This window comes from Castor canadensis, chromosome 1, assembly GCF_047511655.1.
Source record: "Castor canadensis chromosome 1, mCasCan1.hap1v2, whole genome shotgun sequence".
Lineage (NCBI taxonomy): Eukaryota > Metazoa > Chordata > Mammalia > Rodentia > Castoridae > Castor > Castor canadensis.
Genome location: NC_133386.1, coordinates 206,962,785 through 206,980,737, shown reverse-complemented (window position 1 = coordinate 206,980,737; position 17,953 = coordinate 206,962,785). Strand labels below are relative to the sequence as shown.

At 49.8% G+C, this 17,953-nt stretch overlaps 1 protein-coding gene across 2 annotated transcripts in view; it reads right to left on the bottom strand.

The window, feature by feature from the left end:
- Window positions 1-17,953, bottom strand: part of Cars1 (cysteinyl-tRNA synthetase 1) — a 45,661-nt gene that overhangs the window by 12,141 nt on the left and 15,567 nt on the right. For both annotated transcript variants that reach the window (XM_020168799.2, XM_020168800.2), the window contains 9 exons: window positions 17,776-17,925; window positions 8,414-8,554; window positions 7,484-7,572; window positions 6,046-6,167; window positions 2,123-2,235; window positions 1,373-1,501; window positions 896-1,025; window positions 688-791; window positions 9-106 (listed from right to left, as the gene is read on the bottom strand). In XM_020168799.2, the coding sequence (XP_020024388.2) occupies window positions 9-106; window positions 688-791; window positions 896-1,025; window positions 1,373-1,501; window positions 2,123-2,235; window positions 6,046-6,167; window positions 7,484-7,572; window positions 8,414-8,554; window positions 17,776-17,925 (1,076 nt within the window). The remainder of the gene's footprint in view (window positions 1-8; window positions 107-687; window positions 792-895; window positions 1,026-1,372; window positions 1,502-2,122; window positions 2,236-6,045; window positions 6,168-7,483; window positions 7,573-8,413; window positions 8,555-17,775; window positions 17,926-17,953) is intronic.

Genomic DNA, 17,953 nt, shown 5'->3' with positions numbered 1-17,953 from the left:
CATCTTACTTCTTATTCAACTCTGTTTCTTCAGCTTCCCACTTTTCAAACTGGCCAGTGATATCAACAGGAGCACGAAGGACATCTTTCACATTTAAGAAAAACTCCTGAAGTTAGAAAAGTAAGTTTAGTAGCATCAAGGCAACTTTTCCATCTAGAAATTTCTGATGTTCTCACAGTGTGATTTATTTTCAGCAAAATGTGAAAAACTGCTAAGCACTGGTGGCTCATGCCTGTAATCCTAGCTACTCAAGAGGCAGAGATCAGGAGGATCGTGGTTCAAGGCCAGCCCAAGCAAATAGTTCTGCAAGACCCTATCTTGGAAAAAACCCTTCACAAAAACAGGGCTGGTTGAATGGCTCAGGGTGAAGGCCCTGAGTTCAAACCCTAGTACCGCAAAAAAAAAAAAAAAAAAAAAAAAAAGTGAAAAACTGCACTGATGCTATTACACGAGTGGTCCAAGAGAAAGAAACATGCTCCTGTTTCACCAGGCGCGAAGGCCCAGTCAGAATGACACATCCCGCGTGTACACATGGCCTTTTTCAACTCTGCATGTTTCAGGAAGTAGCACCAAGCTCACCTTCCCACCAGCACGACTTTCCCCTGTACCCTGGCCTTAGTCAGAAGAACCTAGTGACCACAGGTACTCACAGTGCTCCCCGATCTCCAGCAAGCGCTGGGGACTTACGTTCATGAATTTCTCATACTGTAGAGCAGACTCCATGGTATTGCTGGAATAATCCAGTGTGTCCTTCCACGAGTGCATGAGGAACGCCAGCCGCAGCTGCCGCGCTGGGGAGCAAAGAGTGTAAGATGGTGCTTACTTCCTGAGTAGCCTCTGTGACCATGCGTCTGTGTAAGAGCGCACGTCAGTCTCTGGCAGAAGCCCTGCTTACCCGAGTGCTTCCTCAAGGCATCTTTAATGGTGATAAAGTTTTTTAGGGACTTTGACATCTTGCAGCCTGCAATCGTCAAGTGGCCTGTGTGCAGGAAGTACCTGACCCAGCAATCGTTTTCAAAGTAGGCCTGCAGGCAAAGAGACAGGAGGAAGGCATGACTGCCATGGGCAGGGCCTTGCCTGCCGAGAGGTGCTAGACACTGAACACAGTTGTCTTGCTTGTGCACACCAGCATAGCAGATACCACCACTCCTAGGAACCGCATGGGGGACTGGTTTGAATCCGAGCCTGTTAGCAAAAGCTAGGCTGTTACCATGGGAAATCAGACTAAATGGTCAGGGCTCAAATTCTCCTCAGACCCTGATGCAGAAGTTCTATCGAGAGGCCCTCCTGAGGGCCCTAATGGGTTCTAACCAGCACAACAGTAAGGACACTGTACTCTCCACCAAGGATGGCAGCTGCTGTCTTCACCTACCTCTGACTGTGCCAGCTCATTGTCATGGTGGGGAAAGCGGAGGTCAAATCCTCCCCCATGAATGTCCATCGAGGCTCCCAGAAGTGTGCCTGCCATGGCAGAGCACTCAATGTGCCATCCTGGACGACCCTAGAGAGATCCGAAGGGCCCATGCTGACAGACCAAACATCTGGCCAAGCCGACATTGCCCTGAGGCAATGACCCTGAAGCTCTCAGCACTTCACTGTAATAGGCTTAAACTTCACACACACACAGACTAGGGTTACCTTCATCTGTAGTTTCAAACTAGTCTACTGTGAGCCGTAGACTAGGCTGAAGCTTAGAAATTATTCCAGAATCCAGCACTCAAAAAGTAGCAGATGGCCACACCCCTTCTCACAGTACTCAGTCAGGACTGTTGTCATGCAGCCATCTGGCTTCCAGAGCCAGGAACGCTCAACTTACAGAACACCAGAATGGAGAGGTCTCCAAAGTGGCCAAATCTGACCACACCCCATTTACAGGCAACAGAGGAAGAGTCCCAGGAAGAGAAGCAGCTCATCCAGAGGTCCAGGGAGTCTCTGTGACATCTGGGTCCCAGGCAGAAGGCAGTACTGTGCTATGCCAACACCAGATTCCGGTCCCAGTGGCAATGTCTCTCACATGCAGAGCTGCTTCTTGGGGGACCAAGGCTGACTGATGCCAGCTTCTTGTCACACTGCCTCATCCCGCTGCCTCTCAGCCCCAAGCCTCTCTCCAGCAAGCACTCACCTTTCCCCAGGGGCATGGCCAGGACGGCTCTCCCGGCTTGGAGGCCTTCCACAGCGCAAAGTCACTGGGGGAGCGCTTCTCACTCAGGCGGTCCACTGAGATGCTCAGGTCGCCTAGGAGCAGTAAGGAAGCAGGCGCGCGTTCAGCACGGAGCACCCACAGGAATGCCGCGGGCCTCACTAGGCCACTCTCGGTACGTGACCCCTTTTACTAGTTTATTAACCTAGCTCAAGCACTTCCTCAAGTCCCTACAGTAGACACTGGTGCTGATTAGTACCCAGACTTCTGAAGCACCGTAGCCAGCTCTGACGCCAGTGCTTCCTATGCAGGGTTCAAGACAAACCTGGGAGCCTGGAGCCATGCTCATCCTGCCCTGCCTCCTCACAGCTGCACCCGTGACACTCCACATCCCTAGGACAGACCATGTGCTCTAGGCTGAATTAGCTGACATGACATGCAGCTCACTGTGGCAGTTTGGGGACCCTGGCTCATGCAGGTGGGATCCTGACATCAACAGCCCAGGTAGCTGTCACCTGCAGATTCCAGGAGGTATGAGGGTGTGGTTGAGCTGCTGTGCACCACCTCATGGAAGCTGGAACACTGTTCCCCCCAGTTCATGAGGGACACAAGGTGAAAGAGCTACAGGGCAACCCAGAAGGCCAGGCACAGGTAGCAGGGCACCTGCTATAGGAAGTACACCAGGCCACAAGGTCAAAGCCCTTCAGGGCTTCACAGTAGTGGTGGAAGTAAGGTCTTGGGTGGACTTGACAGATTCACACCAGCTCAGAGGTGTCTAGTCCATGGCCTATCTACAGGGTGAAGAAGTGCACGGGATACAAGATGTCTAGAGTCCCACAGATGATGGCACTGTCACCACAAGCACATCAAGGACCTGTGGACAAGGGTAACATTCGAGTTGGCCTAACTTCCACACTGAGAGAATCAATCAGCCTTTGTTTGGTGAGCGAGCCAAGTAAAGGTCTTCTGCCTCCATCTGAAACATCAGGGCCTGCCCTGGCCCTCAAGGTCTGGCTGGCCCATGTCCTTCCTGGGTCCATTGTGCCAGTGGAAAGCCTTGGAACAGGAAAGACAAACTCCACCCTCCTGAGCTGTCTGAGAAACGGGGAGGGAAAGCAGGGCTAAGGGTGTTCTGAAACATGGGGTTTCTGATATGACATATGTACCAAAGGCAGAGTACAAGACAACTGACACCACTCTGTAGCCCAAGAATTGATTTGTAGGTTTAAAGACAATCTCTTTAAGCAAAACACGGACAACTGAAGCACGAGGACTGTCTCTACTCTGACTTCTTCCCTAGCCAGCAAGACTCTGAAACACAGCTCTGTACAGTTCCAGGATTTCTGAGCCACCCTTAGTCAGATAACACACACTTTTAACTTGTTATTATGAGCAGTTACCTTGAATCTCTGTATCCAATCGCTTTCCTATTTTTGTAGTACTTGGGTTTGCACTCAGGGCCTCAAATATGCTTGGCATGTGCTCTACTACTTGAGCCACACAGCCCTTTATTTATTCATTTATTTTTGTGGTATTGGGGTTTGAATTCAGGGCCTACACCTTGAGCCACTCCACCAGCCCCTTTTTGTGATGAGTTTTTCTTGAAATAGGGTCTCAGGAACTATTTGCTTGGGCTGGTTTCAAACCATGATCCTGATCTCTGCCTCCTGAGTAGCTAGAATTACACATGTGGGACACAGGTGCCAGGCTTTTTTTGCTACCCTTGCTAGGGTGGCCTTGAGTTTGAGATTCTTCTGCCTCTGTCTCCCAAGTAGCAGGGATTAGAAATGCACACCACCATGCCTAGGTAGTTTCTGATTACTTATAAACACATATTTAAAAAAAATATGTAACAGAGAAAAAGGGATCATTTGTCTCTCTTTCTCACAACCCAAGTCCCCAACTGTCATTATTTATAAAGCTCACTATCTGTGCCAGATTGTTGTTTTTTGTTTTTCCTCTTTTTCCAGTGTGGGGATGGAACCCAGGGTCTCATACATGCTAGGCGAGTTAGGCAAGTGCTCTGCCACTGAGCTACACTTCTAGCTCTTGTTTTAGATTTTTAAAGAAAGAGAAATAAATCATGTAATCCCTTTTGTCCTCCCTCCTTGTCTCATTTCCCAGGTTCTCTGCAGGGTTGGCCTCTATCAGGCCAGCTTCTCTGCCACCTGGCTTCCCCTACATGCCTTCTGAGCACATGTGTGCTCTTACTTGGAGGATCAAGCAGGCCACCAGGTAAGACCCACATTCCTTGTTACCTGCCCTTTCTCTGCTAAGTCCCTGCCAGGTCAGTGGCAGGAGCTGCAGTCTGAGAGGTCAACAGGGGTGGAGGCAGAGAAATGTCCTTAAAGGAAAGTCTGTGTGCTGTACAACCCTTCCTATTTACTGCTGGATTCTGCTCCTGCCATTCCTAAAACTTGAACCAAGTGCAAGGTCAGTTTGGAAGAGCAGGTCCAAGAACAGATATTGAAGGAAAAGGACAGCCAGAGGGGGTCCAAGAGCAAGAAGATGAGTGCCAATGGTCCTGCTGCTCAGAATGTTCCCCAAGCCCACCTGCCTTTCATGTGCTGGACCATTTTCTTCCTGTACCTGTGTCCAGTGCAGCGCAAGCAGTTCACAATTCCCTCCAAAGATTTTGGAAACTCTCCATTATATCTACAGGTACATTCTGTTTTCGTCCTACCAACTACAAGTTTTTCTACTTTGTTAATCTTTGTGGTGAGCCAGCTTTTAGCTTGCTACTACCTCACTAGTTGGCCTTTGTCTTTATTTCTTCCTCTCTACTTTCGTTCCTCTCACCGCTATTCCTTTTCAAGCTTTCTGCCTGACTGCTTGGCTCACTTATTTTTCCTCTTTTTCATCACAAGTGCTTTGAGGCCTCCAAGTGTCGGCAAAGGCACCCTTGTTGTGCTCCAGCTTTAATGCTCCTCCTCAGCCTCTGCCATCTTCCTTCCTCCGAGGTATTTAGGAGTAAAGCACTCTCATCCCTGTAGCGTGGATGCCTTGTGCGACTGCACTGCAGTCAGAGAACAAAGTGACTCTTGGAGACTTGCTTAGACTTCCTTCTTCGGCCTGACATGTGGTTCTGGTGCTCAAAAGGAACAATGCTCTTTAATTCCTGGTCTCTCAAACCATCCCGTGAACTATTCCTACTTGTATTATCTCTTGACTGCTGGACCTCTCCATTTCTGAGAAGTGCCTGATCATGGTATCAGCTGATCTGGCTCTAGGCACGTGGTGGTCTATGGTGTGGGTCCTCTTGGAGACTGTGTCACCACGAACTCACCCGTTTTATGCCTATGAATGCTCAGGCTCAAATGCCACAGGGTCTGATACAGCTCAGCCTATCATTAATAGGTAAATTGCCTTCCAGAAACATAGGGGCAGGAGTGAGGTGTGTCCAGTGTGAGAACAGTCCCCACTCTGCAGGGATCTTGGACATTGCCAACCTTGGGCATTGGGTATGTTCCCAGACTGATTTAGGAAACAAGTGCAGGAAAACACCTGTCAGAGTGCTTCACATGTGATCCTGCCTGGCATCTGAATCTAAATCATTTGGATAAATACGGTTAACGTATGTTACTCCACACATATCCTAATGCCCCACTGTCCACCCCAAAACTGCACATGCAGTTGCACTGGCCGCAGAACCCAGGCTCCAGCCTCTGGCTTGTCAGGCCTGCACAAAGGTTACTCACACTGTGTTTCCTAACAAACACTGCACTTCATGGTCTTGCATGGAAAACTAAAATCCTTTCAAGAGAAGAAGCACTTGTCAGTGAATCCCCGTTGGTGGCTGTGGGTACCCACCAGGACTGGGAGGTAAACACGGTTTGTGCTGTGTACAAGGAGGAGAGTCTGCCTCTTGGCTTTCCTGCCCCTGTGTGTCCCACTCTGCTTTTTACCTTCCCCTTCCTGAAGAGCTTTCTGGTCCCCAACAGCTTCGGGCACCAGCTTCCCATAGGAGTGTTTCTCACTGGACGCAAACTTGACTGTGTCGAAGTAGACAGACCCATTTGAAACATATCTGGAAAATAAAAGCAGAATGGGGGGATCCAATGGACACCGAGACAGTTCACAGGACTAAAAGTGGAGGTTACAGAGGGCTGGGAGACCACCACAGCCAAGGTCACCACATCTCTGCTCTCCCTGCCCTCCCTGTAGTTGTACAAAGCTACCAGTAGTGTGGGCTGAATAAAGGCAACAAGGACACCTCCTGCCCTGGAAGTGGCCTTCTCATTGTCCAGCAGAGTGTCCCATGCAGACCCTCTGCCTGGAGTCCTGTGGTTGTGACTATGTGGCTCCAGTTCAGGCCTTGCCTGGTGACAACACAGGCCCATGTGGTTCACCTTCTCTTCTCTTCTACCTTCTTCAGTCTGCACTACACTCTTATAAAGAGTTTCCACATTATTCTATCCTATGTGACTGTCTTCCCTGACCTAGGCTCTCAGCTGTGCCAGCAGCCACCTACGTTAGGTGGGGAGGGACGCCACTGCTGTAGGAACCAAGCATGGAGACCTCCCTCCTCCTTCATCCAGTCTGTGCAGCTGGTGGTAGGGCAGCAACCTGAGGCTGCCCCTGGGCTCCCACTGGCCCTGCAGAGCAGCGCTCCTGGAGAAGAGGCACAGTAGGAAGGTGCCAAGCACTGTCCATGGACACGTGAGTCCCAGTGTGCCTCCATCTGTGCTTCCTTAAATCTTAACTGCAGAGATGTGGAGTATGTTTCTTTGGGTTGGACATGCTTGAGCAGTGAACCTGGGGCTGGGTAGTGTATGCACTAAAAATCACAGCCAAGCAACAGTACACACATGCTTCTGACGTCCCCTGAGGCCCTGCAGTGCCCGTGTTCTTCATCAGGCTACTTAGGCCCATGACCTGTGGTCTTAACTACTGGGCCTCTGAGTGAACGCAGAGCCAGGTGCTCTCCACGGTGCCAGTGTGGGCCACTAGGCCCATCTGGAAGGCTGATCAACTAGACATGTGCTCTTCAGCCCTGGGTTGAGCCAGAGCTGCAAAAGGACAACTGCTGGGGGCTGGAGCTTAACTCTCTCCCTCTTGCTTCCTGCTTCACACAATGTGGTGGTATCTGCCTGCTTAATATCCACTGTAACAGCAGCTACCAGGAAATGAAAAACCTCAGTATCTTAACTCTGAGCAATCCCAAAATCGCCAGTAGAGCTGGAGACCGAGTATAGAGCAAAGTGTCACACATAGGGTGAGCATGACTGTGTCCCCCCCCCATACCTCCCCAACACCAGCTCTCCTGCTTTCTGGACTTGGACCTAGAGCTGGGGAGCTACTCCCTCTGGAAGGCTGGGAGGCCCGAGGGCAGTCCATGCTTACCCATAACCGTTGTCCACAATCTTCTGGACAAAGCTCACGATTTCTGGTACATACTCACTAACCCGGGTCAAAACATCAGGAGGAAGGACCTGCGGGTAACAAAGGGAAATCTTGGCACTTTCCCTTTTCAACACTTTAGCCTCTGACAAATACGCCCTGCGAAAACTCACCAATTTGTGAAACAAGAAGCCTGGGATGGTCTAAGGACAGATGAGTACCCTGGGCCCAGGCCATGGAGGCTTCCCATTCCAGACTTACGGGGATGGTGGGTTCACCTGTGTCCCTGCCCCACTAGCTGTCTGTGATCATGGGCCAAATGTCTGCAAAATGTGGATGATAAGGCCTGGCTCAGGGACAGCCATGAGAATGAAAGATATGGTGGGCAGAAGACCCACACCTTCCCTGTGTTAGGCCTGCAGGGGAAGCGCCAAGGGTGCCTAAAGGTCCAATGGGGAGCCTCACACAGCCTTTTCTTTCCTCCTCTCTACCAGGGCCCTCTGGGGCATTAGTGATAATCATAACAAGGACTTGTCTTGACTTACAAGAGTCCTTTGTCCTGACTTTCTTCTTCCTTTTACTTTTTTTTCAGACAGGGTCTCATTATGTAGCCGTGAACTTGAGTTCCTCCTGCCTCTGCCTCCTGAGTGCTGGGATTACAGGTGTGCTCCACTGTGACTGGCTTCCACTGAGTTTCTGATTTATTTTTTGGGTATCTATATGTGGGGACAATAAATGTGAAAATTCTTTTTTTTTTTTTTTTTTTAAAGAACTTTATGTCCCCTAGCTCAGGTTCAGTGTTCATCTAGCCTCTTAATTGAGCTTGCAAAATGAAGATGTGGGTGACACAAGGCCTTCTGGCTTTACCAATACAGGAATTTGGAAACCAGGAGCTTGGCCTGAGACTCAGACAGGACAACCCGAGACACTTACATTCAGAGCTTCCATGTCTTTATGGAACTCCCCTTCCCAGAACTTTGGCAGTTTGGAGAAAATAGAATTGTCGGTCACCTCACTGCCACATGTGGAATCCAGCCAGTCAGAAAGCAAATCTTTTGCCTCCTCCAGCAATATCTAAAAAGAGAAAGAGAAAGGGCTGGCCACACATGGTCTGGGCCTGAATTCAAGGGCATGACCAGCATGATCCACAGAATCGGCACTCCCACTGTTGGTGTGAATGCATCCCACCATGCTCACGACAGAGAGGAGCAGCTGTCCTCGCTCTTCCTGAGACGAACCTGGCATTTTCAGCATGGCAATCTAGCAGTGACAAGGATGGGGGGGCCTTACAAGAGGCAAAGAATAAAGAGTGGAGAGAAACAGAGTGCAGGAAGATGACTTGCAGAGAGCGAGGACACCAGGGGGACACAGCAGCCCCACCCTGACAGGGAAAATCTGTAGGACATTCGTATCCCTCCCAGGCTATCCCTCCCAGGCACGGTGGGGCACCGGGGGAGACAAGTAGAAAGGCAGGGCGTGCACCCCCAGCGAGGCAGAGGCTGTTGCTCTACTGTCTGGAAGGCAAATAAAGGGCCTGATCCAAGTGAAGGGACAGATCCCCCCTCCAAGGGTAGCCCTAAGTGGGTGCCTCCTGACTCTCAGGGAAACATCTGCATTCTGCCTCAGGACTGCCAGACTATGGTAAGAGAATGAGGTCCTAGTCAAGGTCACCAAAGGGCCAAGGATGAGCAACTGTGAGGGGAGTCAGCAGAGATGATAATCAAGAGACTCAGATGCAAGAGCTAACAAACAATAAAAACAGGAAGTGTCACATGTTTAGAGAAACAAAGACATTCGAACCCCAAGGTGACAAGCAAGGGCAGTCCACAGGATGCCATCCAAATGGCCCAGGCAGATTTGAAAACAGAAACAAATGGAATTTTCATAGATGAAATCTGCTAGTTGCTGAAGCAGAAATGCTCTGGAGGATAGGCGAGTTGGCTGATGGGAATAGGAGGAGAGAACTAAAGATGACACTCCGAGTGGAGTGGAGACCGGAGGATCAGGGGAAAGCCAAGTTAGGAGGCCCAATGGGCAGGGGAGAAGCTGGCCCCGAAACTGACAGGAATCCCAGGCAGAGGTAAACAGGAAGGAGCAAGGGATACCTGGGGACATAGCACAGGACTTCTCAGAACTGAGGCAACTATGCCCACATGTGGTAAGCACAAGATATCTGACAGGAGAAGTAAAACAAAATCTTTTACAATGTTTTAGTGAACAGCAGAGAGCCAAAACAGGGGAGTGACTTTACAAGGAGCCAGACAGAAAAGACAGTGGGGCCATTTGAAGAGCAGCCTGTCCTTGACCTCCGCCAGCAGCTGGGGCCAGCAGACAGAAGAAGGACCCCAAGTGTTCAGAGAAACTGGCCATGCCTGAGCTGAGACCGCTCTAAGCTCTTTAAAAGCACAGTGGAACGCCGAGCTTCCATCAACACTTCTAACCCAGCAGTCCTCAGGTCTGCCAGGTGCTGAGAAGAAGACTAACAGCTACTAACCGCACGGAGACCCCCAGGCCTGCAGCTTGTTCTTAAGAAAGCCTGGGCACCAGCAAAGTCTGGTCCCTTCCAGTTTTCTGACATCAAATTCACCAAAGTGGAGCACGGGCACCCCTGGTAGCTGTGGGAAGGCAGGCCCCGGGCCTGGCTGTTTTATGCTGCTATAACAAACTGACACTGTTGCCTTGGCAGTTACATTTCCAACTCATGCTGTAGGGGACACAGCAGAAGCTGTGTGGGGCCAAGAATCTGCATTTCACAAGCCCAGGTGACGTTACCCCAGATGCTCCAGGAACCTCTAGTGGGTCAAGAAGACAGAATTCAGGAAAGTGAAAACCATCCCAGTAAGAAAAGACCAAGATGCAAGAGGACAGATGAAATAAACAAATAAGGAATAATAACATCATCAGTACACAAGGCTCTCGAAAGGACAGATTTAGGACAGCAACAGTGTGAAAGCTGGGGGCTGCATGACTAAAGTGTTCTGATATACTATGCAGCTTGGGATGGGGAGGAATGACCACTTCAGGCCACACAACTTCAATGCCCAGCACCACATGAAAGGCAGCTACCCTGAGGTGCTACTGAGCGACATGCATGGCACCAAGTCAAAGGGAAGCACTACAGGGCAGAGTGTGGGAATAGCATGGAAGGGAAGGGGACTGATCAAAGTGGCGACCACACAATGGTCAAGACAGACTGGTGATGCGAAGCCTAAGCAAGTCTGAAGGCAGCTTGGCTGGGCCCACCCATTGAACATAGAGCATGAGGTTGGATTTCAAACAGTCACTGCAAAACAACAGGCACTAGAGAGAGGGAGAAGGATGGGTCCAGGCTTGGGAAAGGCAGCCTGGTAGCAGGGGAAGACAGAGGCTGGTAGGACCCCAGGCCAAAGCTAGTCATCTAGCACAGTGAGCTAGATATGCCTAGGAATCGAGTGAGCTGTGGATATGTCTAGGAATTGAGTGGTCCACATGAGAGAAGATACAATGTCTTGCAAAAAATAACCATTTTCAGATTGAAACACCTAATGAAATAGCCTCTAAATATATAAATAAGAAAGCAATAAAGCCTTCTGGCTTCCAGTTCCATATAAGATGTCTGGAAACCGCCATTCCATTCTCACAGCAGGTAAAAGGCAAACAAACTGAAAAAGAAACAAATCTTCTTGGATCTGGTAGGAAAGCAAGGTCACCGGGAAGCCCCAGAACTGAAGAGAGGACAGGTGTGTGGAGGCGCAGCTCACCAGAGCACACACGTGCCCTGGCTGTGGGGACCAGGGCAGTGCAGGAGAGCCACAACTGAATGGCTAAATGGTAAAGTAAGGCTTAGGGAGGACTTGCCATGGGAGCCACACTATTTTGAATGTTACCTGTGGGAGCCTGATCACAGTGAAGACTGAGGAAAACCTACCCTCATGCTTCTGCAGGACAAAGAGAAGAGGACTTTTCTGAAATGAAGAAGCCTGCCTGCCAGCCATGGTCTGCTGTGTCCCCCAAAGCATGAGTTGGAAAAGTAACCGCCAAGGCAACAGTGTTAGGAAATGTGGAGGTCAAGAGGTCCCCTTGTGAGCAGATTAATGAATATCATAAAACAGCCAGAGGCAGTGAGTTCGATCTCTGTCTGTCTTGCCCACAGATGCCCTCTCCTGCCCTCTGCCTTCTGCCACAGGATGGTGCAGCAACAAGGCCCTGGCCAGATGCAAATCAAGAGTGCTGGGACTGTAGATGTGAACCATCATGCCTGCTACAGTGTTTGTTATAGCAGCACAAAACAGCCCAAGACATTGACCTCAGCAGAACTACTTAACCAGAAAGCCAGCTAGAGCTTTATCACAGCTGAGCAGGGAGGAAAGAAATACCCAACCCCAGCCGGCTCAGCCATCCTGTTCCAGATATGTGGGCAAAACTGAGGAGCATCTGCGAGAGCCACAGTGTAGGGCACAGCTCCCAGGAGAGGAAGATGTAGCCATTACTCACGGATCTCCAGAATGTGTGACTGTTCCCCCCCTGCCACTGAAGGCTGCTTCAGGCAGCTCCTCTTACTCACAGCATTGTGCCCAGCCCTCAAAAAATTCAAGGCATACTAAAAGGCAAAGCCACAGTGTGAAGAGACTGAGCAAGCATCAGAACCAGACATGGAAGGGATGTTGGAATTATCAGACAGGGAGTTTAACAACTGAGGTTAACATGCAAAGGGCTCTAATGGATCCAGCAGGCAGCATGCAAAAGCATATAGACATCGTGAGCAGGGGTGGAAATTCTGAGAAAGAACAACAGAAACACTATCACAGAAATGAAGAGCATCCTTGATGGGCACAGCGGCGGCCAGATGTGGCTGAGGGATCCCTACCCTTACAAACTTCCAGAACTGAAAGCAAAAGCAACAAAGGCTGGCAAGAACAGAATATCCAGGGACTATGGGATAAGTACAGAAGGTGGGAGGAGCGGAAGGCCAGAAGCAATGTTTGCAGCACCGATGACGAGTGTGTCCCCAAATTACCATCAGACACCACAGCACAGAGAACACCAGGCAGGACAAATGCAAAAGCTACACCTAGGTATGCCCCTGAGCGGGGCTGGCTGCCAAGAGACCCAGCGTAGGATTAGAGGGAGGGAGCTCTCAGTACCAGCTCTGGACCTCCAAGAAGGGGAGAGGGCTGAAGGCTGAGCTGAGCCTCCACGGTGGCCATGACTGAGTAGCCATTATGCCTACATAATGAAGTCTCCACAAAAACCCAAAGGAAGCTGGGTGTGGGGGTGAAACCCTACATCCCAGCACTTGAGAAGTAGAGGCAGGAGGACCGAGAGTTCCAGGCCAGCCCAGGCAATACAGCAAGTCCTTTTCTCAAAAACCAACAAAACTCCCAAAAACTCTAAAGGACAAGGCTGGAGGAGGCACAGAAGCTGCACACTCCTTCCACATGTACCACCCCTTCATCTCCTCACCTGCTGTCTACCTGGGTCCTTTGTAACGTCCTTTCTAATACTCCAGAGAACGCTTGCATTCCCTGACCTCTGTGAACTGCTCTGGCAAATCAACGGACCTGAGGAGGAATCATGGGGGCCCTGTCATGACAGCTGATAGGTCACAAGTTAGGGAGAACATACTGCTTGTGGCTAGTATCTTAAGTGGGGTAGCACGAACCAGGCAATCTGCCACCATCTCCAAGCAGACAGTGTCAGCACGGAGTCACCTGTAGGATGCCCAGTTTGTGGTACTTGGGACTGACTATGTGTGTATCGGAGGAGGAGGTGATCTCCCACATTTTGGTGACCAGAAGTAGAGTGTCCTACACTGAGTGAGAGCTGGAGGGACATTGATTTCTCCTATTTTGAACAGAATTCAGTGAGAAAAGGCACATGCTGCGTGATTCCAACTCCCACATTCTGGAAAAGGCAAAGCCACGGAGACACTAAGATTAATGGTAGCCAGGGGTGGAGGGAGGCAGGGTGAACAGGGGAGCACAAGGACTTTTAGGACATGGCACCACTCTGTGGGATGCTGTGATGATGGATCCGTGTTGTTGTACATCTGATGTGGAACAGAGGCTCTGGGTGGCAGCCCTGGGTCACAGCAAAGGCAGCGCTGAGGCAGAAGCTGATGATGAGGAGGTTGGGGGGGAGGTGTATACAGCTCACTTCTGCTAAGAAAACAAGCCCTCTGAGAAACAGTGCTGGACCAGGAGACACGGCGCCTCTACCTCAGAGGAGGACTGCGGCTATGCTGACTTTAAGCATCGCTGTGTAAATTGGCTGAGCTGGCAAAGGAATCGGCAAAGACACAGCAAGGCTCACAGGCAGGACCAGCTGGGTGATGCAGAGAACTGGGCACTGGTCACTGCAGAATACAAAAATCTTCTCTGGCACTATTGAGCCTTTGAAACCTGAGCCCACAGTACAGCCAGCACCTGCTCAGACCCAGCACAGCCAGACATGCACTGACCACTGGGCTACTGAGTTGTATGTAGGTATCAATAAGTCAATCTGAAAAGTCCATTACCTGGGAATTAAAATCACATCTCTAGATAAGTGCTGGGTTTAAAAAAGACAAACCGGAAATTAAAAGTTGTTCAAAAGTGAGTAATGTCAAAATTTGTGGAAGTAGCAAAGATGACACACAGGTGGCCTTAATTTTTTTTTTTTTTTTTTTGAGATAGGGTCATGCTATCTAGCCCAGGCTGGCCTAGACTTCTCAACCCTACTGCCTCTGTCTCCTGAGTGCTGAGATTACAGGTGTGCACCACAAATACCTGCAAGCAGATTTCTTAACATGCAAAAATGTTAACATGTAAGCTGGGTGTAGTTGTGCATACCTACATTTGGGAGGTTGAAGGAGAATTGAGAGTTCAAGGCTGGTCTGAGTAACTTAGCAACAACCTGTCTCAAAATAAATATGAAAAAGGGCTCTGGGTATACCTGAATGGTAGAACACTCGCTTGCCTAGCATGTATAAGGCCCTGGCATCAATCGCTGATGTCACTCACACACACACAGACACACACACACAGACACACACACACACACACACAAAGAAAGAAGGGATAAATTTAATTCCTCTCTGTTCACTTAAAGAAAGTGGATAGGAAGGCTCCTAGTTGGGAGGAAATGGTAGCAAAACATTTAAATGACAGAAGTTTAGCATATAAGAGCATGCTTACAAACCACTCAGAAAAAACCAACAATTCCAGGGGAAGGGGCAAGTCAGGTGCCAGAGTCACGACTGATCACAAGCAGGTGAGGAGACATGGTGTGTGTCGGGGGCAGTCTGCACAGGCAGGAAGGATTGGCAGCAGGTGGCTGCCACAGCGAGGAAAGCCGGCTGCAGCTGTAGGAGCCCTCCACTGAGTGGCCGGGACGCCTGCCTGCAGTGCCCAAGAACTCTGCACAATGCTGTGGTTTGTGGGAAGGACCTGGCCTTGCTTCTGGGAGTCAGAACTGCAGCCTGAGCCGGGAGAAACAGCTCATTTCGTGGCTGGAGGATCTGTCTCCTGCCCAGGGCACATCATGGCCTGCTTATAGACTCCTGTCCTGCTGGATGTCCTCACCATGTGGCTATAACAATCCTCAGATGAGACGACAACTGGGTGCTGACTCCTGTGTCTCCTGAGAGGCCCAGAACGTGCAGGCAGTATTGAGCACAATCAAATACATGTTCTACAACCCAGCAATTCCATTCCCAGGGCTATGGCCTGAGGCAGCTCTTACAATTGTGTGGCCAGAGGCAACACGCTACAGCTCCTGGCTTGGGCAAGGATGCTCAGCATCACCGGCCATCAGGGAAATGCAAGCCAAACCCTCAAGCAGAGGCTATCTTCCTCTACAAGGATGGCTGTTGCAAAGAGACAGAGAAGAAGCAGCATTGGGAATGCAAGCCAGTGCAACCACTCTGGAAAAAAATTTGGAGACTTTTTAAAAATCTAAACACAGATCTGCCATATGATCCAGCAATCCCACTTCTGGGGATACCCAAAGGAATGTGACACAGGTTACTCCAGAGGCACCTGCACACCATATTCATTGCAGCGCTATTCACAATAGCCAAATTATGGAAACAGCCAAGATGCCCCACTACTGATGAATGGATTAAGAAAATGTGGTATCTATACACAATGGAATTCTACTCAGCCATGAAGAAGAATGAAATCTTATCACTCTCAAGTAAATGGATGGAACTGGAGAACATCATTCTGAGTGAAGTCACCCTGGCTCAGAAGACCAAAACTCATATGTTCTCCCTCATATGCGGACTTTAGATCTAGGGCAAATACAGCAATGCTGTTGGACTTGGGTCACATGACAAGGGGAGAGCACATATGGGAGGTATGGGGATACATAGAAAACCCAAAACATGAAAGTGTTTGATGTCCCTGCTCCAGAGGAGCCAATACAGAAACCTTAAAGCAACAGAGGTCAACACAAGAAGGAGAACAGGAACCAGCATAAAGATCAGTTAGAGATGAATCAACTTGGGTTGTAACACATTTGTACATGGAAGCAATGCTAGGAATCTCTGTACAGCTGTCTTTATCTCAACTAGCAAAAACGCTTTGTTTCTCTTATTATGCTTATGCCTTCTCTTCAACAAAATTAGACATAAGGGCAGAACAGGTTCTGCCTGGAATCGAGGTGGGGTGCGGGTAGGGAGCAGGGGGAAGAAATGAGCCAAACAACGTATGCACATGTGAATAAATGAATAAAAAAAGATTAAAAAAAAAAGGATGTGAAGAAACCGTACCCTCACGCACTGCTGTTAAACAGTATGACGGCTTCTCGAAATACTAAAAACAGAACTGTTGTATGGCTCAGCAATCCCACTGCTCAGCATCTACAAAAGAACTAAAGCCAAGGTGTGAGCAGGCATTTGCACACCCGTGTTCACAGTAGCTAACAGGTGGGAACAACCCAAGTGCCCACTGACAGGACAATTGATAACCAAGAAGTGGCCATCCATACAAACGAATGTTATTCAGCCTTAGAAAGGAAGGAAATTCTGACATGTGCTCCAACATGGATGAACCTTAAAGACTTCACAATGAGTGAAATGAGCCAGACACAAAGAGATAAATACCGTGGGATTTTGCTCACTGCAGTCCCTAGACCAGTCACATTTATAAAGACAGAGAGTAGGATGTGGGTGCCAGGGGCTGGGAGGGAGATGGGGAGTTGGTGTTCAGTGGGACGGAGCTGCAGTGTGGGCAGATGAGGAAATCCTGCAGGTGGACAGTGGCAATGGCTGAGAAGCACCGTGAAGATGCTCAATACCCCTGAGCTGGGCACTTAAAATGTCGAAGAAGGGGAATTTTATGTTATGTATATTTTACCACAATTTTTTTTTACAAGGTATTGGAACAATTGGGGAAAAGGCTTTATGTCAGCATTGTTGGTAACGAGGTCACCTGACCTCGGGGTTCAGAAGCACAGGTGAGCAGCGTGCCCCAAGGTATGCACAGGAGGAAGGACCTCAACTGCATGTGGTCCATCTCAGAAACAGCCTGAGTGAAAGCTCACGGCCGGGAGACCATCACAGGACCTGTCTTTATAAAGCTCAGAAACAGCACACCCAAGTGGTATGCAGTGTGAGGACAGAAGAGATAACTAAAGAGAAAAATGTGAGCAAATGGTAGAATGGCAGGCTGAGGTGGGCCCAGGGAACAGGGCGAGGTAGGGGACATGGCAACTGTGACGATGAGCACTGCTGAGGTCTGGACCTCCTGCAGCACCATGACCCTCAGCTATGCTGTTTCTCTTTTCTGTTGATTCACAAGTGGCCATCAGGGGGCGCTGGCAGAATGGAGACGGGCCCTCCTGTGTATCCAGGGTACTGGTCCTAAGGGAAGGCCAGGGAGGAAGACGGCACAGCACCCTGTAAGCCCGTGCCCTCACTTTTGGATGAAGGAGGCCTTTTCAGCAGCCTGATGGCCCCAATCCCACAGGTACCCATAGCTGCTGCTGTTCAAGCCCTGGCTTCTCTTTCTCCAGTTGCTACTACCAAGAAATGATGAAGAGGGTCCACTGGATAATTGTGGAACAAGACAAGGCTGTTCCACTGTGTTCTAGGCAGAAACCGTGGGTGGGAAGGAGCACCAGGGGAGGGGCAGGATGGGACTCATGTGGATCCCAGGTCCCATTCCAGTGGCCCTGGGAATGGACGGTCCTGGATGGAAGGGGCACTGACTTAGCCACCCAAGAACAGGGTTACCAGGTCATGATGGGGCTGCCCAACCACAGGCTCAGGGTATTTACTCTGAATGCAGATTGATCTGTGTAGAATGTATTGATTTGCATGCAGAGGAGCTCACCTCTGCATGGCGGTCCACTTCCTCTCCAGCAAGGTTAGAGTGCACGGCTCGCTTGAGTGGCTCTGTGGCCAGTGTCACTGCCTGCTGGATGCGTTCGAGCATCTGCCTCTTGTCAGGATCTGTGGTCTCACTTAACTTCACTGAGAATGGCTACAAGTACAAGGACATGACGTCTGTT